The following is a 24,596-nucleotide window of genomic DNA, read 5'->3' on the forward strand; positions in this document are numbered from 1 at the left end:
ATTGGGTGGGTCAAGATGTTCATCAGATTGTGGACAGCCACCCCAAGGTATGTAGCAAAACTTAGGTGATTGCTCTTCCGTGAATCTCACTTGGGAACCCTTCGAGGGCGGGTTGACCCTTTCCCCCAGATTATTCCAGAATTCCCCCAGAATTTTTCCAGAATAATCTGGAATCATCTGTAAATTCAACCACTTTGCTGCTCTACGCTGCTCATCACTAGATCATTTTGGAACTACTTTATTAAAATGCCACAATGTCCCCACAGATCTTGGGGATGACCTTATTTCTGGCATCCCTCTTTTGCAAAACTCGCCTTATATTCATTCTTTCTTTCTCAGTCTTGCTACATCTATAAAAGGTCTTCTCCCTTGATTGGTAGGTTTGCTAGGCTGACTGATAAAGATGTTGGCTAAAGCATCCAGGTCAGGTTGAACCCTTAAAAAAACTCTAAAAAAAATTGGGGAGGTGCCTGCACAGAAACCATATTCATTCTTCTATATGGCTTGTCCTTTTGTCTTTCATAATGCTTTCCATAAATTTACCTAGAATGGGAGCTGTAATTTTCAGCTTCTTTTAAATGAAGCTTCCTTTGTCTTCCTTCCTTATCATTATTATTATTTTTTAGAAAACTAATGTCCAAGCCTTTAAAAAAAAAGACAGCCAATTTTAGGGAAAGTTATATGCATTTGCTAAAACTTCAGCAATTTCATTTTAAGAACGCTACGGGGAATGCCTAGCTCATTTTTTATTTATCAATAAGCTCTAAACTTTTATTGCTTAATTATTTCTACGGCATTTTTTTTCCAAAACTTCTTTTGGTTTTTTTTTTAGCAATATGCTTCTCAGTATGGGGATCCTCCCTTCTCAACTTCCTTATTATTAGCTTGCATAATTTTTTCCAGAGTTCATGTTTTTTTTAAAAAAATCTTCATTTGAGTGATAATATTTTTGCCTTCTTCAGTTCCCTTGATTCTGCTGTAAAAAAAAAGGAATTCCAAATACAGAGGATGGTCACCCTACAAGAAAGAGAGAGAAATCCCATTACTAACTTTTTTGCTTGGAAAGATTTCTTATTGGCTTATACTACCCTTCCCCTGACATGTATTTTGTATTCTATAACCCAGTGTTTCTTAACCTTTAAGATGTGTGGACTTCAACTCCCAGAATCCCACAGCCAGCAATTCTCATGGTCAAAGTGTCTTGTTCTTGCCTTACTTTAGCAGCAAGGTCAACAATGAGATCATGCAAAGAGCTTTCTTGCTGCAAATTTTCTGATTCCGTATGCTTCTACCAAATGCTGAGAAGAGGCTTTATAAGCAGAGGTCTCCTATGGGGATTTTCCAGATTGGGAAGTGGGAGGAGCCAGACGGTCACAGAAGGATGGAAAACATTTGAATCCCTCTGAGCGTAAGGCAGAAAAATGGAAGCCTTTTCCACAAGGGTGGGGAGGGGGCCAGGGGGCCATAAAATTGCAATACCGCATGCTGGATGTTGGCATTATGAAAAGCAGTCAGCCACTGAAGAATACCAGGAAGGATGCTGGAAGCCTGCCTTATGCATAAAGAGCTCCCTTCCATTGAAAGCATATAAAACTCAGACTTTAGGCGCAGTTTTTGACAAGTGGCGCAAGATATTTGTGCATTGGTTTCATTTGGACTTTAATGCCCTTGGAGAACCTGTGATGTTAAAAAAAGAAATGAGCCGGCATATAAAAGAGTCAGCTGTCTTACCCGTCATCTGCTGATGTCACAGGTTATGGGTTAATCACAGGCTTAGCATTGGAGTCATGCATGCAGTAAAGGCTGCTCTCTTCGTCGCCAGGGACCTTCAGAAGGATGACAGAATGCAGGTTAAGTCAGAATCGCCACTTTTTTTAAAAAAAATCCCTCTTCTTGCATCAATTGCTTTTATGCATCTGAAGGCACAGCACTGTCAAGATATGGGGCCTACAGTGTCTATGGTACACAGCTAGGTGGCTGAGAGGGTGGGAGTTAGAATCCAACACACCTGGAGGGCATTATGTTGGGCAAAGCTGGTAAGCCACCAGCTTGATATATGGCAGGCAACAGTGTCACCTAGTGGCAGAATATCCTCATGCTGTATATCAGATTAGATGATAGGTAGATAGATAGATAGATAGATAGATAGATAGATAGATAGATAGATAGATAGATAGATAGATAGATAGATAGATAGATAATTTCTCTTTCTGTCTCTGCCCCCGTATATCTATCTGATGTACAGTATGTAATATATACTGTATTGTTTTACATACAGAATAACAAAATTCAAGATCTTTGAAACACTTGGATATGAGTTCTACTCCAAAAAAATAATAAAATGCACAATTAGAGGGCCAGGTTTGGCCATATTAATCTCAATACAGTGGCCATCAATAAACAAGAGAGAGAAATGAAATCCCAACAAGATGGCACTAATGCATAAGAGGGAGTGTTCTCACGGTATGTTCCTGTGGGGTGGTGAGGATAAACCGGGTTTTCAAGTTACCATACCAAAAATAGTCCTCAACCTGAATTAAGGGTCACAAATGCTTTCAAGTTTGTTTACCTATTAGAAATTTGGGCTGGATTTTACCTTTCTTCCTGTTCTGAAAGAGAGCCAATGGGATGCAAAGATGAAGCCATTGGACTGGGGATGGGGAAACCCAGGTTCCAATCCACCCATGGATGCAACCCGGGGATCTGGGGCCGGTTGTGATCTCTCAACCCAACCTACCTCACAGGGTTGGTGCTGTGGAAACTAGGAGGAAGGTGTCTGTGTATGCCACACTGAGGTATGTGTTTGGGGTATAACAATCCTGAGAATATCATGTTCACCTTCTCCATCAGAGAAGACCCACGTTAAAAAACCTGAAAGCAGTTTCCACCTCATGCTTACTGAAATACATATTCCTTTGCTTTCAGCCAGACCTACTTCCAGGATCATGGAATAAATCGTTGGTGCAGACTCCACAGAGGAAGTTTCTCCCACAATCTGGATTAATTTAGCCAATCCTGGGGTAATCCACTTACTTCCCAGTAGACATTATCTTCAAAGCAGTTTTCATCTGTAGGGTCACCAAAGAAGGGCAGTTTCAAAATGCCACCTTTGGGAAAGAAAAGGGGAATGCTAAATTCACTTACGGTGCATTTTAATTTTAAAATGTTCTTCTCTGTTTTAACTGAGAAAGCACTCTGTACTAGGGCACAAATCACAAAAGGGAAAAAAAATTACATTGGGGTAAAACATCCACCAAGAAACACACAGCAATTCGTGAGAACTGGGAGAAAAAAATATGCCTCTTAAGTTTGACATCCGAAATTTGAAAAAGCTGCACAACTGAGAACGTGGGGAAAAAAAATCCTTCCTATAATCCCAAGAAAAATGCAGGAATTTTTCCATGCCAGTCAACAAAAATTGAGCTCAGATGGAATATGATTTTACTTTTCTGTTGTTGTTGTTTTTAATTAAAGCTTAACAAGCCTGAAGAAGACAGCAGGGAAACGTCAGGGATGAGAGGAGAGGTCCATAGCCACCGGGTTGGGTCATAGAAAATTAGAGGTGAACAGGCAGAGATTTCACCTCTTGCTGGCACACTGTTAAGAAAAAAAACAGCTGTTCTGCATCTGCATGAGGATTTTTCACTTAGAGCAGGCATGTCAAACTCGCGACGTCACGTGACGTCGCGCAACGTATCGGAACTTTTTCCCATTGCCGAAAATGGGATGGGCGCGGTTTCTCCGTGACGCTCCGGCCCGCGGGCCGGCAGTTTGACACCCCTGACTTAGAGCATAGAATAAAAGGCTTGGAAGGGACCTTGAACATATCCTAGCCCAACCCCTACTCAAGCAGGACAGCCTACCGTGCTGGATAAATGACTGTCTAATCTTTCCTTGAAGATTTCCAGTGATTGAATACCCACAATTTCTGGAAGCTAGCTGTTCCACTGATTAATTGTTCTCACTGTCAGGGAAATTCTCCTTAGTTCTAGGTTGCTTCTCTCCTTGGTTAGTTTTCAACTAACTTACATCTTGGCTTTGCCTCAAATTACATGAGCCAGAGAAAGACTCTCGTCGATTTTTACCTTCAAGCAGCAGAGAAAAATACAAAAGGGATGACATCAGAATACAGAGTAAGAGTTGGAAGGGACCTTGGAGGTCTTCTTGTCCAATCCCCTGCTTGAGCAGGAGATTCTATACCATTCCAGACAAATGGTTGTCCACTCTCTTCTGGAAAAATCTCCAGCGTTGGAACACCACAACTTCTAGAAGCAAGCCCGCCCACTGGTTGTTCTCACTGTCGGGAAATTTCTCCTTACATCTCTCTTTAATGTTCTTCCACTTACCGACAATAGCTCCTCCCACCAAAGCCATCGCTAGGGATACTGCAATGCCAGCCGCTTGGAATCCCCCTTGAATGCTAGGCGTTCTATCCTGGTATTCTCCGGTGAAGTCGAACATGTTGATGAGCCTGTGAGAATGAAGTGAAGTGGAAAAGGGAAGAATGTGAGGATTTCCTTCCATATCAAGGACAGTTGTAGTCCTAAGTTCTTTTTTGGTTCATCACCATTTGTCTTGCTTTCCCTCAATAGCAATAGGACTTAGACTTATATACCGCTTCACAGTGCTTTACAGCCCTCTCCAAGTGGTTTAAAGAGTCAGCATCTTGTCCCCAACAGTCTGGGTCCTCATTTTATCAACCTCAGAAGGATGGAAGGCTGAGTTAACATTGAGGAAGTCCGGATGAAACTCCTGGCTGTGGGCAGAGCTAGCAATAGCAAAAGCACTTAGACTTATATACCATTTCATAGTGCTTTACAGCCCACTCTGAGCGGTTTACAGAGTCAGCATCTTGCCCCCAAACAATCTGGGTCCTCGTTTTACTGACTTCGGAAGGATGGAAGGCTGAGTCAACCTTGAACCTGGTGAGACTGGAACTGCGAAACTGCTGTCAGCTGGCAGTCAGCAGAAGTAGCCTGCAGTACTGCACTCTAACCACTGCGCCACCAGGGCTCAAAATGAGAGTTGCTGGGAAGGTCAAAAATGGAGACTCCATAATCTTGGGACATCGTAACTCTTGTAAATACAGGCAGGTTGTCAAACGTCCAATTTTTTTCCAATTTTTTATTTTGTTTTATTCAGAAAGTTAAAATAGAAATGCCAAAGGAACAAAATGGGGGGGGGGGAGAGAAATCTTACAAAACAAAATAAAGCTAGACAAAACATTTTTAAAATGTGCATTAGAAAAGAAAAAAGAACCAAACACACACACACACACACACACACACATGTGTGTATATACATATATACATATTGTCCAACCCTAGTTGCATACTGATATGTATATTGCAGCAATAATAACTTCCTCCCCTTGCAAAACAGGCCCACAATTTATAAAACTGTTTGCAACTAATCTGACATGTCATCTATCTAGTGCGGAGGTCTTCAAACTTGGCCCTTTTATGCCTGACTGAGGAATTCTGGGAGTTGAAGTCCACAAGTCATAAAAGGGCCAAGTTTGAAGGCCCCTGATCTACTGTATATAAACAAAAGTAGCCAACAGGTAAACCAAAGCAAAGTTCCAAATGCCCAAATTTTGATCAAGGTTGACTCAGCCTTCCATCCTTCCGAGGTAGGTAAAATGAGGACCCAGATTGTTGGGGGCAATAAGCTGACTTTGTAATAATAGGGCTTGGGGGTGTGTGAAAGCCCTAACAAGCAGGCATATACATAGAATGAAGGCTACTGCTAAGCTTGTAAGCCGCCCTGAGTCTTCGAAGAAGGGCGGGATATAAATGGAATTAAAATAAAAAAATAAAATAAAAAGGACACCACGATCCTTGCAAATGTCAGGATGGGCCTTAAGTCACTTTTTTTTTTAGTACCATCCTAATTCGAATGTTTGCTAAACAAATGATCATAAATCCAGCCCTGCCTGTAATTTCAAAGTTCAAGGATTTGCAAAGTTCTCATAAATGAGTGCAAATGCATCTGCAGATAAAAGCAAAGCTCCTGGGGGCTTGGTCAACATGTCAGCCAGGCAGCCCATAATTCTGTCTTCCGCAGTTCTTTCTTCCTCTCCAAGGAAAGGGGAACCAAATCAAAAAGTGTGACAGACCTCCCAAAGCAGCTCACCCTTTCTTTCCGTAGACTCCTTCTGTGGCCGCAGCAGCAGTGACGGCCCCCACAATGCCTCCAATTAAACCTGGCATTCCATGAAGGTTGTGGACGCCACAGGTGTCTTGGATATGGAGCTTAGCATCCAGGAAAGGCTAAAAGAGAGGAAAGCAGGAGAAAACATGAGCATTACAAAGAGGAAACAGTTACAACACATTGCAAGGTAAAGAAGTCACATTTCCACTTTTTTGGTCACGCCATCAAGGCTGGGGAAAGCTTTTATTGCATTCAGAAAGGCTCTTACTGTGATGTAGACGTATCCAATGGTCGTCACAATGCCACAGATGAAGCCCACAATGAGGGCACCGTAGGGGGTCAGCATCATTTCAGCAGAAGTTCCTACAGCCACACCACCGGCCAGGGTGGCATTTTGAATATGGACCTGTGAAGACACAGCTCTTTTAATTCCTGCTTTTCAACTTTACTTGTTCATTTTTGCTCAAGGGTTACGTTCGCATCTAAGAGACACTCTTCGATGCAGTGCAGCAGGCTTTTAAACTGTAATCTTACTATGATTAGCACAATGGGTTTTCTGATCTACTGTGCAAGAGGAAGGAGGAAGGGGGAAAGAGAAGGAAGGAGGAAGGAGGAGGGAGGGAGGGGGAGAAAGAAAGAGAGAGAGGGGGGAAGGAAGGAAGGAAGGAAGGAAGGAAGGAAGGAAGGAAGGAAGGAAAAAGAAAAAAGAAAAAAGAAAGAAAGAAAGAAAGAAAGAAAGAAGGAAGGAAGGAGGGAAGGAAGGAAGGAGGGAAGGAAGGAAGGAAAGAAGGAAGGAAGGAAGGAAGAAAGAAAGAAAGAAAGAAAGAAAGAAAGAAAGAAAGAAAGAAAGAAAGAAAGAAAGAAAGAAAAGATACATACACCAAAACTCTACATGTATTTTGAGAAATATGATGAATGGAGAAGGAGGGAAGGAAGGAAGGAAAGAAGGAAGGAGGGAGGGAGGGAGGGAAGGGAGGGAGGGAGGGAGGAAAGAAAGAAAGAAAGAAAGAAAGAAAGAAAGAAAGAAAGAAAGAAAAAAAGAAAAAAAAGAAAAAGAAAAAAAGAAAAGATACACACACCCTTGAGGTGGGGGTTCCATGAAACTTTGTACAAGGTAAAAATGTTACATAGAGAGATTATTATTATTATTTGTATAAATATAAAAAAATGCCTATATCTAATCATTTACGTATTGAAACTATTAAGAATTATATTTTGGCTAAGGTTGAAGAAGGAGAACAGAAATGGGAGAAGGGAAGATCAAAGAAATATTAATTAATATATGAATTGTGGAATTATCAAATTTAATCATTATTAATTGTTAATTATTATTGTCCTTTTTTTCTTGTTAAAATATAAACCAAGACAACACGCTGTACACCAGGCACCGGAGATCGTTAGAGTTAAAAACCAATAAAATATTTACAAAAAGAAAAAATTTAAAAAAGAAACTTTGTACAAGGTAACAGAAAGCCCTGACACCATTTTTAATGATTGATTCATTGATTGGCAGGCAAGCAGCTAAGCAAATATACACACAAGCAGCCCCCCCCGCCCCCCCCCCCCCGCTGCACACACATTTGTAGTAAGGGATTCCATGAAACTTCATCCAAGACAAGCAAAAACCATGACATCTTGCCTGACTTTACTCACCATGTTCAACTTTCCCCTCTTTTGCAAGAGACTGGAGAAGGCCACCGAAGTCAGGACACATGCAGCAAGTGAACAGTACGTGTTGATGGCTGCCCGGTGCTGTGCATCCCCGTGATTGGAAATGGCGGAGTTAAAGCTGGGCCAGTACATCCACAGAAATAAGGTGCCTGCAATGGTAGTTAAAAACTGGCTTTTTATAAGGACAGACCAGGTATTGCAGACAGCTCCCTCTCTTGGATAAAGTATGAGTGGTGCAGCTAAGCCCCTGACAAGCTGGCTGAGGAATTCTGGGAGTTGAAGTCCACAAGTGGTAAAGTCGCCAAGGTTGGAGACCCCTGCTCTAGCCCAACTAGAGACAGGGCAGGAAAAATAACTTACTAATCGGTCAGTAATACTGATCTGTATCATAGCATATTTACAGAAATAGTTATGGGTATATCTGTATGCATTAAAAAACACACACATCCAAAATGGGACCTCGAGCTTGTTATAGCGAAACCAGGAAACCAAGCTCCCCTCCGTAATTTTAATGAGATGTTTGCGCATCATTAAATGGCTAGTTTAGAGAGAACTCATCAAGAAGCTTCTACATTCCTTTCAGTTTGATCACGAGGATCAAAAGATCTTTCCAGATTTCCAAAACAACGTCTTCTCCTGCTTTCCGAGAAGCGATGAACGTATAGCTTTGTGCTTTGTGGATTAAAGGCTCAAAGTCCACAATACCGTCACAATGTTTTCTGCTTTAAATGCCTCCCTTGGGCTACCTTGAACAGAAATAAAGGTAGAAGGAAGGACCGGTCTTTTCACCAATAGCCTGGGCCTCGTTTCACTAATCCTGACCACTTTCTCCCTGCCTAAACAGGGAGAAGGCACCACAACTCACCAATCATGGCAAAAAGGTCTGAATGGTAAACAGATTCCTGCTTGTCTTTGGTCTGCTCGAGGTTGGGCCGGTACAAAACAGAGGTCACGGTTAGGCCAAAGTAAGCACCAAATGTATGAATAGTCATGGATCCACCAGCATCTTTCACCTGCAGCGGTAGATAAGAGTTTGAAGACTACCCAGAAGTAGTTGGTTTACTCTACAGAGAATCAGTATATCACAAATCAAACTTGAACTCCGTTGCTTAACAGTCTAAACAGAACATTTGTTCCTTTGGGCATCTGAAAATTCCACTTCTGGATGTCCCAAAGGTGTTTTTCAAAAGGCAACTGGACTTTGAGGTGTTGTTGTTTTTCTTTGAAAACGTTTCGCTTCTCCTTCAAGAAGCTCCTTCAGTGAAATGCAGAATTTGAAGAAGCTTCTTGGATGAGAAGTGAAATGTTTTCAAGGAAAACAAACAAGGAAGCACCTTAGGGAAAACCATGACCTCGATGGTTAAGAATCTCCATAGAAAATGGACTTCTGGATCTTCAGCCAGACAATACAGTATCTCTAACTTAGGCATTTCTTTACCTGTGCTGCACTACAACTCCCATCACTGCTACCCATATCGAGAATGCAAGAAGCTGGAGTCTTGACAAAGAAGGAGCAGACTTTTCCATTGTGCTCAGTTACACAACCCAGAGAGCCAGCAGGCAAGGACTATCTTATCTGGAAGATAGCCTGGGAGTCCTTCTGGCTGAACAGTGAGATAAAAAAATATATATTTTCCAACAAACACACAAAAAATGAAACATTGGGGGGGGGGAAAGCACATGCAATTGCTACTTCCAAGAATGGAGTTGTATTTACTTTGCCCTTCAGAGGATACAACTCTTATCTCTGGTTTTAGGATGAGTGGGAAAATAGTTTTGGATGTCATATTTATTCAATCTTGTTGTCCCTTCAGTCTTACCGAGAGAAGAGAATGAACTGTATAAATTTAGCAAACAAGATGCTCCTTGGCTTGCAAAAAAGAACATGTTGAGCTGAAGTCAAGGAGGTTTCCCTGCATTCCTCAAGGCTGGTAATATTATTTTAAGTCTGCTTTTCCTTTCAGACCCTCAAGCCACAATCTCATTCAATCCCCTTATCTGATGGTTAATCTGTTCCTCTCAGGGGCTTTTATGTACATTCAATCAAAGTGTGCCCTACTTGTGCAACCACATTCCAAGCCCACAAGTTTTGAGTCCTGCAACTTATGGGTCCTGGGTAAGAAACCAGTAATGGGCCCTGCTCCCTCTCTTATACATAGTGGGTATTTGCGGGGGGCGGGGGCGGGAAGGGAATGTAATATAATGGTCTCCCATTAAGTGCTACCTTGACCAGCAACAAGTTGTTATTCCCCTCTGCTCTGGGCATTAAGCAAGAGAACGTATTATCTAGTGATAATAAAATACAAGACTATTACAATCAAAACAAATCCAAGTGAAAGAACACAACAGCTCCATCTGTTCCCTCAAAAATAGAATGTACACAACACACACAAGAAAGGTCTGTCAGAATGAAATGTGAAATGTAGCAAACAAAAACAACAGCTCTTGATGTTTTAGAAGCCTGAAAGAGCAGTCTTCATCCAAGACAACTGATCAGGTAACATGGTGGAAACCAGGCAAGCTTCTCTTAGCAGAGGAGCTATCACCAAGAAAGTCCTGTCTCTTTTTTGCCACCCTTCTTAAAACTGCAGAAAATCTGAAGTCTTAGCAAATACCTTTCTGGTGCATATATAGTTGTGAGTTTTTCATTGGGTACCTGGGAAGTTCTGCAGGGGTTCTGAGCAAGAGATTAATGAATGAATGAATTAAATTAATCAATCTCCACAATCTGGAGACCTCTAAATACATTTGGGCTGCAAAATTCCAACCTGCTATCCTAAATATGCTGGTAGGCGATTCTGGAAATTGTTAACCAGTGCATCTAGAGAGCACCTACTTGGGGAAAGATGTGTTGTAAAAAAAACAGTGGCTGGTAAGCCACGTTGACACTTAGACCCCATTTCTGCAGCCATCAAGGATCACGAGCAGACAGGCTAATGTTGGAGGTTATTAGGAAGCAAAAGAGCGAGCGGTCTTGCAGGAATTGAAGGCACCCATTTTGCCCCTTAGAAATTACAAATTTCTTTTCCCCCGTTAGACCACGTATCCTCTACTTTTGGAACCTACTTCATGTGTATTTCTCAATTGTAAGAATAGACCTCAAACGGCACAAAACCTCTATCAAAGTTTTGCCCCCTTACAAAAAGCACGTAGTGAGTTCATTACAAAAGATTTCAAGCGACTGCATGCATCAAATGCAAAACATGCCAAATTTTTGAGTTTCTTCCTCCTGGCTGTGTGTTATAATAAGCTAGAAGATGATCTCTCTGAGGCAGGAGGGTTGGCTTCACCCATCTCTTGTTCTGGTATCAGGAAGTTTGCTTAAAGAAATGTCTCTCATGCCCAGTCACGCAAAGCTTAGAGTAGACCTTGAGCTGAAGGAAGTTTTTGTTAGTTCCCAAAACCAAGAACAATAGATGAAGTTACTTCCGAGTAGTTTCCCTAATTGTTCTTCGCCTGTAGACCTGTAAGCGAGAGTCTCTGGGGAGGAGCTGTTTTAAATCTCTTCCTTCTGAACAAAATTTCCAAACTTCACTGCCTCTTTGCTCTCTAGATTGCAGTCCCTCCCTCCTGGGAATCCAGTTTACATTCCACCACAGTAAGACATACTCTGCCTGTATTGTAAGGCATATAGGAAACCATTATCTTCTTTGTCTTGCAACTGCACAGAGTTATTCAGTATGGTTAGTGATAACCAAATACACAAAAGCCAACTTTGTCACATCAATATTAAGACAGGGAAGCATCTCTGAATGTTTGGAACCAAGGTGAAGAACCTTACATGGAGCAGATCAAGCAGGATATATTCATTGACGGAGAAGAGGGTCACTTGAAACAGTGTCATAATGAGCAGCTGGACGGGACTGACTTTGCCCAAAATGGCACCGAAGGCGATACAAACAGAACCCACGCAGAAATCAGCATTAATCAGGCTGAGAGGAGAAGGAAGAGATAGGGGAATCAGACCAGGCTACTGAAGCAACACAACAATGAGCATCTTGGAATTGTAGCTGATCGCATGAACCAGCAGTGAGACAGGACTACAAAAATGACACATAAAGTTTGATTATGTGTCCTTGGAGTCATGGTTGAGCCTTGGGGATGACATAGGTAGATTTTGTCTACTATGATCTGTCCCTAACCTAGACATTTAGATCATCCAATTAGGTTGCATCAAGAGATGGTGAATTTCTAAATCATGGAAAGTCCCAAATCTATTCTTTTCTTTGCTAAAAGCTATTCAGGCAAATTGGGAAAGGGTCAAATCAGAACAATGAGGATTGAAGAAATTGATTTGTATAGCTTTGGGATGACTGACAAGGAATCTAATAGTACTCTTCCAATTTGTCAAAGAGGGCCACCCAGAACCTTTGATCTGATAGACGTTTTCCATCATCCAAAGTGCAAAATTTACAATAATGGTCTTAGCTTGTGGTAGGGTAGGGCAGCATGAGCTTCAGGCCCCAATACCTATATTTTGAGCTGAGCTCAAACTACATCAACAGCACTAGCACTTAGCACTAGCACTTAGACTTATATACCAGTCCACAGTGCTTTACAGCCCTCTCTAAGTGGTTTACAGAGTCAGCATACTGCCCCCAACAATCTGGGTCCTCAGTTTACCAACCTCAGAAGAAGGGAAGGCTGAGTAAACCTTGTGCTGGTCAGGATTGAACTGCAGGCAGCTGGCAGTTGGCACTCAGCAGAAGTAACCTGCAGTACTAATCTACCTTTGTTATAGTTTCATGCTCGTCATGTATCCTACTACTCAGAAACTCTTTCTTTGCATGCCATCTTACCTTTCCACTCCAATGAGTATCTTCCCATGCTGAAAGGTATGGAGCCAGCCCTGCATCAAGAGAGCCCACTGGATCCCAAAGGCAGCGAGGAGAAAATTGAAGCCAACACCTCCAAAGCCATAGCGTTGAAGAAAGGTCATGAGGAAGCCAAAGCCCACAAAAATCATCACATGGACATCTTGGAAAGCTGCAATAAAGAAAGAGGCTTCATTACATGGACTTTCACTCTCATTCCACACTTATCTGCATGCCTAGCGACCAACTGACTCAATGCTGACCACCAGTTTATACATGACTGTCCCTCACTTATGATCTACAAGAGTATGTCTCAACCTTGGCAACTTTAAGATGTGTGGACTTCAACTCCCAGAATTCTCCAGCCAGTGTGTTGATGGGGAATTGTGGGAATTGAAGTTCACACAACTTAAAAGTTGTCAAGTTTGAGAAACTCTAATCCAGAATGTACAGTTTTTGCCCTTGCATACCATAAGCACCTTCCCTGGGATCTTTCATAGCACTGTCTACAATACAGTTGTTCTGCAATGGAGGCTTCAAGCATATTCTGGGAGATAAAGCAGTATGAACAAAGTTCCTTAAAAGCTGAAAGATTCTGAACAACACTACTTGAGTGCAAAGGTAAAGTGTTTTCTCTTATTAATACAATTAATTTTGAATTAATAGGAAAATACTTCTACAGAAGACTGTCTCCCAGCATTCCATGCTGGTTGATACAATGACTAGAATATAGTGCACAACTAACTTTTGACAAGCCAGGATTCCTCAAAGGGTAACACTAGTTGCACGTAGATCTGAGTCCAGTTGCTGGTCAGTCATGACTTTTATTGGCTGATCTTTGAACTGTCTTCCATTTCCCTTTCTTTCATTCAACATACCACACAGGATTGCTATGAAGTGCATGCATTATCAGTTCCAAATAAGTTGGAACTTCAAACTTAGAAGCTGTGTTCACACAATAGGTTTAACCAGGACAAGTGTACTTCTCTAGCAGAGTCATTCATGCAACATAATAAAAGCTTAGCTTAATGTTAAACTTACTTATTAGTTGTACGGCTTAGCGGGTTGTGTGAATTCAGCCCCTTTGATTAGTTTATGGCTTAATGCATTGTGGCATCCCACAAAAAGAGTGAATTTGGTAACCAGGAGTACATTGATTGCGTGAACACAATCAATATTTCCAATATCTCAGGGGCTGCCACAAAGAAGAGGGAATCAAGCTATTCTCCAAAGCACCTGAAAGCAGGACAAGAAGCAACGGATGGAAACTAGTCAAGGAGAGAAGCAACTTAGAACTAAGGAGAAACTTCCTGACAGTTAGAACAATTAACCAGTGGAACAACCTGCCACCAGAAGTGGTAAATGCTCCAACACTGGATGTTTTTAAGAAGAGACTGACCAGCCATTTGACTGAAATGGTATAGGGTTTCCTGCCTGAGCAGGGGGTTGGACTAGATGACCTCCAAGGTCCCTTCCAACATCATCATCATCATCATTATTATTATTATTATTATTATTATTATTATTATTATTATTATTATTATTATTATTATTATTATTATTATCCTAACCTCTAATGGAAAAAAATGCGGTTGCCATCATTTTTGGGGTCAAAAACTTCAAAATCCAATAGTCATCTGCTGGAATTTTCTCTATCTGTATGATAAATAGCAACTTTCCAGGCAGTGGGGTGCGGAGATATTTTGTCTCCAGAACAAACAACTTCACGGATCTTTAACCATCTTTGCTGCTCATTGTATCCTCAAGATAGAAATCTGCCCCAGTGCTGTAAAATGAAACTTGGCAATTATTGGTGGTCCAGGAGATGCCGAAGGCAAGGCAGCAAATTGAAAATGGGTGTTGTGTTTCTTCCTGGGTTAGGAATCTACCTCTTCCGCTACCTATTCATGCAACCTGCAAAATACATGCATCGCTCCATTCCACGCTGTTAGATTTGAGAAATATTTTCACTGCAAGAGGTAAAAACTCACCCTTCGCAACAGGTTTCATGAAAACAACAGGATAAAATTAGTTTTGTTTCTACAGTTTGTTCTGTTCTGGCTTTATTTATTTATTTAAACTGTTAAATTAAATTTCACAGATCTTTTTTTTTTTCACAATCCAGAAAAGAACATTTTGGGAGAAATTCACAGATGAGCAACTTATTTCTGCAGCTTACTGGTACTTTAGTTATGAAGTCGCCGAAGAATGAGTGTGAATATTTATATACTTCATTGTACAATCATCCCTCCAGCACTCTGCAACTTTCCTGGCTCCACTTCCTTCTTTGCAATCTTATCAGGAAGGAGATTTTTCTTTCCCGTTGTATTTCTTCAGAAGGTGAAGTTTGGACAGCCAGGAAGGTTGCAGAAGCAAGATGTGTCACAAAAAAAAATTGGAGGAGCACCTGTAGCATGTTGTGCCAAGTCAGGAAGTTTGCATCAGCAAGGGAAATTTGAATGAAAATTACAAGCATCCTGAGAATCAGATAGAAAAACAGAGGAACTTGAGAGAGGCGGATGCAAGGAGTAAAAAAGCAACCTTACCAAGGTTCAGGGGTGGGAGGGACCAAATTGGGAATGCCTTGGATCATGGTGGGTCCTCACTAAACAACCCGTGGGATTCAGTTAATGACTGCATCTGAGACTGCCAGGATTGTCATTGTTAGGTGATGTGGTCACTTGAGGTCAAGCTTTAAAACCGCATCGCTTAGTGACAGAAATTCCAATGCCATTACTGTCCTTAACCCTGCACCATCTTCTCTCTGGAGGCCTGCAACCTCCACAGCACCCCACTTCATGAAAAATGAAAGTCTAGTGAATGGAACGATGAGGGGGTGACATGATAGCAGTGTTCCGGTATCTCAGGGGCTGCCCCAAAGAAGAGGGAGTCAAGGTCTTCTCCAAAGCACCTTCTGAAGGCAGGACAAGAAGCAATGGATGGAAACTAACCAAGGAGAGAAGCAACCTAGAACTAAGGAGAAACTTCCTGACAGTGAGAGCAATTAATCAGTGGAACAACCTGCCTCCAAAAGCTGTGAATGCTCCAACACTGGAAGTTTTTAAGAGACTGGACAGCCAGTTGTCTGAATTGGTATAGGGTTTCCTGTCTGAGCAAGGGTTTGGACTAGATGACCTCCAAGGCACCTTCCAACTTTATGATGATGATGACGATGGCGATGACGATGATGATGATAGGAAATTCTTCCCATGAAACTTTTTTAAGACCAGGAAGGAGAGGTGACCAGAAGTGTGTCCAGAACCATAGAAAACACCTCACGTGTCAGTCACTCTTTCAAGACTGACAAGCAAAATTAACCCCATTACTTTACTCACCTTTCAACAATAAAGTGAGGTTTTGTGACGCTATTCACTCAAATGCACAGTGATGCCAGAAATCCCTCTATAGTCACTCAGAGATCAACACAAAGCCATACCTGTGTCACATGTATTCAACGTAAAAAAAAAGTCAAATTGTTGGCTATCAAAAATGCTTTGGAGACCAAGTGCAAATTTCTCTTTGACTAGTGGGTGCAAAACTAGCTCCTGCCAACCAAACAACAAACTCTTAAAATATTCTCAAGAACTCAAGACAAGAAGCGATGAATGGAAGCTAATCAGGGAGAGAATCAACCTAGAACTAAGGAGAAATGTCCTGACAGTTAGAACAATTAATCAGTAGAACGACTTGCCTCCAGAAGTTGTGAAAGCTCTATTGCTGGAGGTTTTTTAAGAAGAGACTGGACAGCCCTTTGTCTGAAATGGTCTCTTGCTTGAGCAGGATTTTGAACTAGAAGAACTCCAAAGTTCTTTCCATCTCTGGTATTCTGTTGACATTTCTCCTTCCTACTGCCACCAGGTTCTGGATTATCACCACCACCACATTTTAAATATTTTTCAGAGTAGAATATATGTGAACTTTCATTGATCTCTCCTCCTCATTTGGGGGTATCAAAAGATTTGTTTGGATTAAAGATAGAGCAACTGTTGGATTAAGGGCAGAACAATCCTGGGTAAATAATTAGGTATTTAACCTTCCTTCCTTCCTTCCTTCCTTCCTTCCTTCCTTCCTTCCTTCCTTCCTTCCTTCCTTCCTTCCTTCCTTCTTACCTGACAGAGCATTCTACTGAACTCAAAAGCTTGCACAGAGCTCTGTGTCCTCTGATTTGGCACAATAAGTACATCATCCTAACCCAGAAGCTGATATTTATATGTGGACTCATGAAGAAAGAAGAGGATTTAGACTGCAATGCCATTGCTGCTCTCTGAAAGAAGTTTAATGATTAAACCTTCGCTTGGCTTAATCCAGGATGATGATGACTGTGGACCTGGGCAGTTTAAAACTCTCCAGGGACAGATGGAACTAGCCGATTCTGATCAAAACCCCGTGCTTAATGGAGTGAGGTGTTCTGTTTATGAAATCTAAGTGGGAAACAGGCAATTTCCTCTAGGGGCTTTAAGACTGCAACTTGGTCAATAACGAAGAATCAGACTTCATGAAGATTGTGAAATGGGAAACAGCTCCTGAGATAGTATTTTGTGGGTAAAGCATTTTATGCCAATACTCACCCACAGCAAAGGAAAAAGCCTGTTTACCAAAGGTCCCATAATTCCCAGCAAGCATGAGAATTGCTATTCTTTGGTAGACCTACAGGATGTCTGAAGTTCATTACCAGGCAGGCTAATTATTCCATAAATCAATTTTAAGCAATACCAGTAACCAAAGGAGTAACAGAATAACAGAGTTGGAAGGGATGTTGGAGATCTTCTCGTCCAAGCCCCCCTGCTCAAGCAGGAGACTTTATATCACTTAAGACCAGGGGTGTCCAACTGCCGGCCCGCAGGCCGGACGCGTCGCGATGAAACCGCACCCACCCCATTGCTGGCAATGAGGAAAAAGCTCCAATACGTTGCATGACGTCACGTGACATCGCAAATTTGACATGTCTGCTTAAGACAAATGGTTGCCCAATCTCTTCTTAAAAACCTCCAGGGATGGAGCACCCCCAACTTCTGAAGCTAAGACATTCTACTGATAAATTGTTTCTCACTATCAGTCTACCCAGTGGTGGGATTCAAATAGGTGAACAACTGGTTCTCCGTGTGGATGCCACTTCCAGAAGCCCGTTCTGGGCCAGGGCAACAAAAAATTAGCTACCGGTTCTGTCATACTGGTGCGAACCGGCTGAATCCCACCACTGAGTCTACTGCTTTGAGTTATGACATATGCCTTCTTCTTCCTAGGGCTGAGAGAGAAGGACTGGCTCAAGGTCACCTATCAGGCTTCGTGCCTAATGGCAGGACTAGAACTCACAGCCTCCCCGTTTCCAGATTGGTGCCTTAACCATTGCAGCATGCTGGCCCTCTTTACCTAATTTGGGACCTCCAGTTTCCTCACCACCATCACTTGCAAAGTGCATTCCTTGACTACCTCCTAAGTTCGATATTCTCCTAAAAAAAAATATCCAGTGATCTGGTAGGAAAATGCCATTTGCCTTCTGGTGCCAAACCCCCTACCTAAAACATCACCCTCCTCATTTGACTTAATGTCCAGAAGCATTCTCTGCTCAGAGCACAAATTTTCTAAACTCTTTTAGCTTGTGAAACCCAAGTGACCCTTCCCTAGTTAAGTGCCAGTGGCAATGTCGTTTCACACAACGGTTGTTGCACAACAATCAGATTTTGCTCAGCCAACCCAAGATGCATGCATCCATCTGCAAGACTGCAAGCCCTGCTTAGAGTTTTGAGTAGCTATAATGAGAATTGGGACATACGGGACAAAGGCAAGAATCCGATATAAAGGGAATTCATTTCTCCAGATTCAGGGTCTTTTCCTGCATTTCGCACATGCCCAGGACCGCTTAAGTTATTTCAAATTGTTTAAGCTTTGTCACCCATTATTTGCAGGGAAATCAGAGATCTGACAGTGGCTCAAAAGAGAGGTAATAGAAGCAAGATAGGGACCCCAAAAGTGCTTCCCTAAGAGGCAACTGGACTTTCTTGTCCAGCCCCCCCCCTTGGAAACATTTCGGTTCTCATCCAAGAAGCTTCTTCAGAACTGGATGAGAAGTAAAATGTTTTCAAGAAAAAAAAGAAAGAAAGTCCAGTTGCTATTTGGAAAAGCATTTTTGGGACAACCATGTCCTGGATGATGGAGACTCTCCATAGATATGATAAAGGTAAAGGTAAAGGTTCCCCCACACATGCGTGCTAGTTGTTTTCAACTCTAGGGGCCGGTGCTCATCTCCGTTTCAAAGCCAAAGAGCCAGCGCTTGTCCGAGGACGTCTTCGTGGTCATGTGGCCGGCATGACTAGACGCCAAAGGCGCACGGAACGCTGTTCCCTTCCCACCACAGTGGTCCCTATTTTTCTACTTGCATTTTTACGTGCTTTCGAACTGCTAGGTTGGCAGAAGCTGGGACGAGTAACAGGCGCTCACTCTGCTACGCGGCACTCGGGATTCGACCCGCCAAACTGCCGACCTTCTGATCGACAAGCTCAGGGTCCTAACCCACTGAGCCACCGCGTCTCTTCATAGATATGATAGGGAGTGAAAATGGGGATAACCAATGCCAGTATAGCTTTGTGTTGGAGAGGGAAAAGCAGAGATCATTCCAGCTTAACGGCAGGGAGAGGAACAAAGGACCACCTTAAAAAAAAATCAAACTGCAAGGCCAGAATGTGAGATAGTTGGAGAAGATTCATGAAAGCGATTGCCTGGAATTCTAATCAAGGCAATAGTTTCTCTGCACTCCATAAATGTTCAATGTTACTTATTATCTCTTTAAAAATATGCTTTTTGTTCAGCCTTCCTTTCCCTATTTCAGTGTTTCTCGATCTCAGCAACTTAAAACATGTGGACTTCAACTCCAGAATTCCCCAGCTAGTATAAAATTGCTGAGATTGGGAAACACTGTCCAGTTTCCAAACTGATCCACAGTGGAAATGGGATCATCCATTGAAAAAGCAGAGGGTTTGTTTTTTTTACAATAAAAATCAGTTAAATCATCAATCACCTCTTAAGAGTCCTATTCCGTGTGAAGAGTCCTTTGGGAAAGGCTGCATTTGAGTTGTGGTTTGAACGTCTCAATTTTTCAATTATTGCCTGCGGACTAACCCTACCGAAGCACAGATAACAAGGAATTTTTCAGATCAGGACTTTTAGGGAGGGCATTCAGAACCTCACTCAGTAAATGAGGGAAGGTTAAAAAAAACTCCAAGCAAAGGCTTGTCTCATACAGATAGTGAAGAAATACCTACTGCATGCATACATAAAACAGGAGGGAGTTGTGTTAGACATCTGAAGTAAGTGAAACAATCCACATTTTCATTTCTAGTAGAAATATAGCACTTCTAAGGATGATAGATTTCCTCCCAAATTCTTGGAGGCATCTCCAAAACCTTCAAAATTGTCACTTTTAGCATGGCAGGAGAGAGAAAGTTATTTCATTTAAAGATGGATGGAAACAAATGTTTTACTAGTTATATCTGATCCAGCTTCAATGCACAAGCAAGCAAAGTGAAATCAAATTAAAGCCTTTGCTGTGGCTGCAGCCACTACATTTTGGAATATGGTCCAGGATGCCATCAAAGGCAGTCTAGGAAAAGTTGTGCAGCCCAATCGAACAAAGAAAGTCCCTGTAAAGTCATGAAATCCAGAGCTAATTTGATAAAACCAGCAAGCACAGACACAGACTGATTATGCTCCTACATATTATGACATTGATCTGGAGATCTTTGCAGCGCTATGATTTCATCTGCAAGATAGGATCTTCTGCCATTCAGAATTCTGCAGCGACAGCACTACCCAAAAGGTGTGCCAAAATAAACACAAGGCTGGATGCCTAGCATCTTTATACTCACAGGGGTATCTGAAGTAGAATTCATTCTCAATATCAGAGACGTTCCTTTGCTGTTTTTCCTTCTCCCAGTCAGCCACGTTAGCCTCCGGGTTGAAGCGCACGAAAATCCCAAAAAGGATGATCATGGCCACCTCCCAGAGGAGGCAAACCAAAGGTAAGCGCCAGCGCATGTCGGTATTCTTCGCCATCAGGCTTGGGCGCACCATGGCTGTGACTTCCTTGCTCTTTTCTCCAGGGAAGGTGGCAACAAAGAGCTTGGAAACACCACTTCACAGCCCAACCTGTTCATTCATTTTATGTCTCTGGGGAGAAGTGGGCGTGGCTTTGAGGCTGTCGGTCATCCTAGCCATCCAGGGAGGGCATCTGTGTGTGCACTCTCTCTTACTCATCCAAAGAGAGGAGGCCAAACAAGTGTCCTGGCTTTCCTTAAGAATGTATTCCACATCAGCCCGACATCATAAATGACTAGATTCTGTGTCCAGCATTACAAGCCTTCCCTGCCTTGTCACATTCCAAGGGAAGGTGGAGTAGATGAACCCAAGGATGTTTCTTAGAAAGAGAAGGCACACCATTTGGGGATGATTCTGGGGGCATATGGACATGACTCTTTGGGGCTGATCTCAAATATCTTGGCATAGAAAAGGCACAGGCTGAGTTCCTGCTCCTTTGATCCTCCTCACTAACTCCTTGCGCTTGTATAAGCAGGAGCCAAAGCAAGCAAGGGCTCTCGTTAACATCTGGAAACCACCGGCTGCTACAGCAAATCATCTTATTTTTAAGATGTCTATGCGTGGATGTTTGTCTGTGCATGATTTAGAGAAAGGCAGGGTTAAACATTACCTTCCTAAAACTATCCTATTTGCATTGTTCAGCTGCAATCATGAGCCTTTTTCCGGGTCCCAGTTCGGATTTAATTTGGTAGGATTTATTTCTGCAAATGATTGCACCTCTTTCAAGGAAATGACACCTGACATTTCATCCATTTTGTCTAAGATATATGTCTTTGTGCCTGCCCGAGATAGAAGGAAAGGATTACATCTTCACAGGCTTTATTTCAAAACACCTCAGATCTTTACCAATTCTGATTTAACTCACTTAAACAAAAGCTTTTTTATTTCTAGTGCAAGTTGTTTGAGGTCAAAGCAGTTCTAGAAAGATATTTTCTCTTTTTTCATCTCATCTTTTTGTTTGTGTCAGGTGCTAAAGACCAGGTCCACTGTGAAGGGCTAATTAAATTGATATATTGCTAAAAGCTTATGCACAGAAATCTTCTCAACTAATGCTTAGCACCTGCTTGGAATTAGATAAGGATCAATAGAATTCAGGGGGTGGGGTGGGGGTGGATTTAGTCTGCTTGTGGCTACATAGGGATTCTAGGCTGATCCCTCTTTTGACACCGCCTCCAGGTTCTGCTACTCCTTCTCCTACAGTTTGAGGTATATACTGTACGTATATCTTAGCAGCTTTAAGCTGTCTTCTGCTTTGGGAACCCAGCAGTCACATTCTACCTCACGATAATTTTGTCATCTTTTATGCACATCACAACAACAGAGTTACTGATCTAGGGATATATTGGGCTATGATTCTCATCATCCCCATCCAGTGGAAGAATGCAATAGCTCTGTAGGACTGAAGTGAATGAATAAGTGAAACCATCAGAGCCCCAATAAAACTGTAATTATATGTTCTGTAAAAAGCAGTGGTCTCCAGCCTGACGCCTTCCGATGTCTTGATTTACCATTCCTCTACTTTCCTCCAGATATAAACCAAGGAACATGAGGTTGATATCCGAGCATTCTGGTTGACTTAAGTGAGTTGAAAGATTCTCATGAACCTTAATTCTTAGCATTCCAACGAGCACCACACTGAACATTGCTGCTGCATTTTTTTTCTAAACACATTCAGTTGAATGGAAGGAAATTCGCTTTTGAAATGACTGCCATAGCAATTGGACGGAGAAACTGACACTTCGTTTGTTTCCCTACATGGTGACCAAAGGGGTGTTTTTGAATGGCTTGACTTGGGGGGGGGAACAGCTGTGTCTTCAACAATCTGCACCCTCCCTGGCTTCTTAGAGTCCTATTAAATCTCAAGGGAATATATCAGGAGGAAATTCGTACTGCGTGTAGTGGGGATTCAGGAGGAAAATATGGCATAGATCACCACCGGTGACAGCAACCTTCGCCACTTCCAAGTTACAATCAAGCTCTCCAAGAAGAACAAAAAGCAAGTTCTCAATCATTCTTAAACTGAAACATCTTCCACAGAAGAAGGAAACATCTGAGAGATCCTATTGCAGATTTTGGCACCATACAGCTACCTAGATCTAAATCTGATTTAGAAACAAACCACATAAGAGAATGACAGAGTCGGAAGGCACCTTGGAGGTCTTCTAGTCCAACCCCCTGGCTCAAGCAAGAGAGCCTGGACCATTTTAGACAAATGGTTGTCCAGTCTCTTCTTAAAAGCCTCTTGTGATGGAGCACCCACTGCTTCTGAAGATAAGCCTTTCTACTGATTGTAGAAGATAAGATAAGCCTTTCTACTATTGTATTGTACTGTATTCCTATTTAGGAAGTGCTTACCCATATTAAAAGCACATACCCTCTATCTTCCGGGTACCTATTCCCAGTTCTTTTCTCCATTATCTCTTTCCAGGTTCACTCTATCTGTCCAATTAAAAAGAAGAAGACATATGGTAACAAACTGTACTATATTCTGGATCTTGCCCTCAGCTATGCCTAGCATGTTGAGCATTCCTTTCAGTACAAAGCTATTACCCATATCCAAGTGGTTGTTCATCTTTGCATGCTGGGGACATTTTTTTTTAAAAAAAAAGTTTAGTAATCTGCTTCTCTGGCAAGCAGAATCATTAATTAATTTGCCTGCCAGGGGAGGATGTAATTCCCCTGAATTACAACTTTGAACAGCTCTCACCATTGTCTATGGTGGCAGAGGGTGCTGGCAGGCAAGGTTCAACTACATCTAAAGGCCACAGGTCCTCCATGCCTTTTCTGTATTGTTCTTTTGCTCGCACTTATAATGCCACTGAGTCTTCTCCTCCTTGTTCTTAATTTTCTTATTCCATTCTTTATTCTGTTCTATTCTATTCTCTATTCTATTCTATTCTATTCCATTCTCTATTCTATTCTATTCTATTCTATTCTATTCTATTCTATTCTATTCTATTCTATTCTATTCTATTCTATTCTATTCTATTCCATTCCATTCCATTCCATTCCATTCCATTATTTATTTTCAAAGAACTGATTCTGTTACTACAATATTTATTTATTCTTTTCCAAGTCCAGAACCTCTTGCATTAAGGAGACAGAATATAATATTTAAATTAGTATAATAGTCTAAATCAGACATGTCAAACACAAGGCCCGGGGGCCAGATCCGGCCCGCAAAGTGGTTTCATGCGGCCCGCGAAGCCATCCTGGAAACAGTGAGGTAACGGCCCCCACTGCCTTGGCCCTGGCCCAGAGACCCTCCTCCTGCCAGAGACCCTCAGATCTGTCCCACTCCTGTCCAGGCCCCCATAGGCACCCTTGATGCCAATGATGTAGAGCTGGTCACGCCCACCCAGTAGGCCATACGCACTCTAGCCACGCCCACCCAATAGGCCACGCCCACCTGGCCCCCTGAGGGTAACCGCAATGCTGATGCGGCCCTCAGTGAAATTGAGTTTGACACCCCTGGTCTAAATTAAAAAAAACCTTTCAATAACTATATAACAGATACAAACATCACAACACAGAAGGCGTTTAAAACACTTACGTGACCTTATGTAGCATTTGAAGACCAGAAAGTAGCAATCTGAATAGCTTTAGCCTTGGCCAGGAACAAATCCTCCACTGTACAGGAAGTCCTCGACTTACAACCCCAATGGAGCCCAACGTGTCTAGTGCTAAGCGAGACAGTTGTTAAGTGAATTTTGCCAATATTTTATGACCTTTTCTGCCACAGTTGTTAAGTGAATCACTGTAGTTGTTACTCACACGGTTGTTAAGTGAATCTGGCTTCCCCCATTGACTTTGCTTGTCTGAAGGTTGAAAAAGAGGATCGCAGGACCCGGGGACACTGTGACCGTC

General features: G+C 42.1%; 1 protein-coding gene across 1 annotated transcript; it reads right to left on the reverse strand.

The window, feature by feature from the left end:
* Positions 1 to 611: 611 nt before the first annotated feature.
* On the reverse strand, positions 612 to 20,705 carry RHCG (Rh family C glycoprotein; the record flags this gene model as incomplete). Its single annotated transcript, XM_083371358.1, has 11 exons — positions 612 to 1,017; positions 1,732 to 1,826; positions 3,034 to 3,107; positions 4,347 to 4,471; positions 6,136 to 6,272; positions 6,422 to 6,559; positions 7,807 to 7,973; positions 8,690 to 8,837; positions 11,606 to 11,756; positions 12,624 to 12,810; positions 20,501 to 20,705. 10 exons carry the CDS (start codon positions 20,703 to 20,705, stop codon positions 1,755 to 1,757), a joined length of 1,404 nt encoding a protein of 467 aa, XP_083227484.1. The 3' UTR covers positions 612 to 1,017; positions 1,732 to 1,754.
* Between the last annotated feature and the right edge of the window lie 3,891 nt (positions 20,706 to 24,596).

Source organism: Vipera ursinii (genome assembly GCF_947247035.1).
Source record: "Vipera ursinii genome assembly, chromosome: 11".
NCBI classification, from domain to species: domain Eukaryota; kingdom Metazoa; phylum Chordata; class Lepidosauria; order Squamata; family Viperidae; genus Vipera; species Vipera ursinii.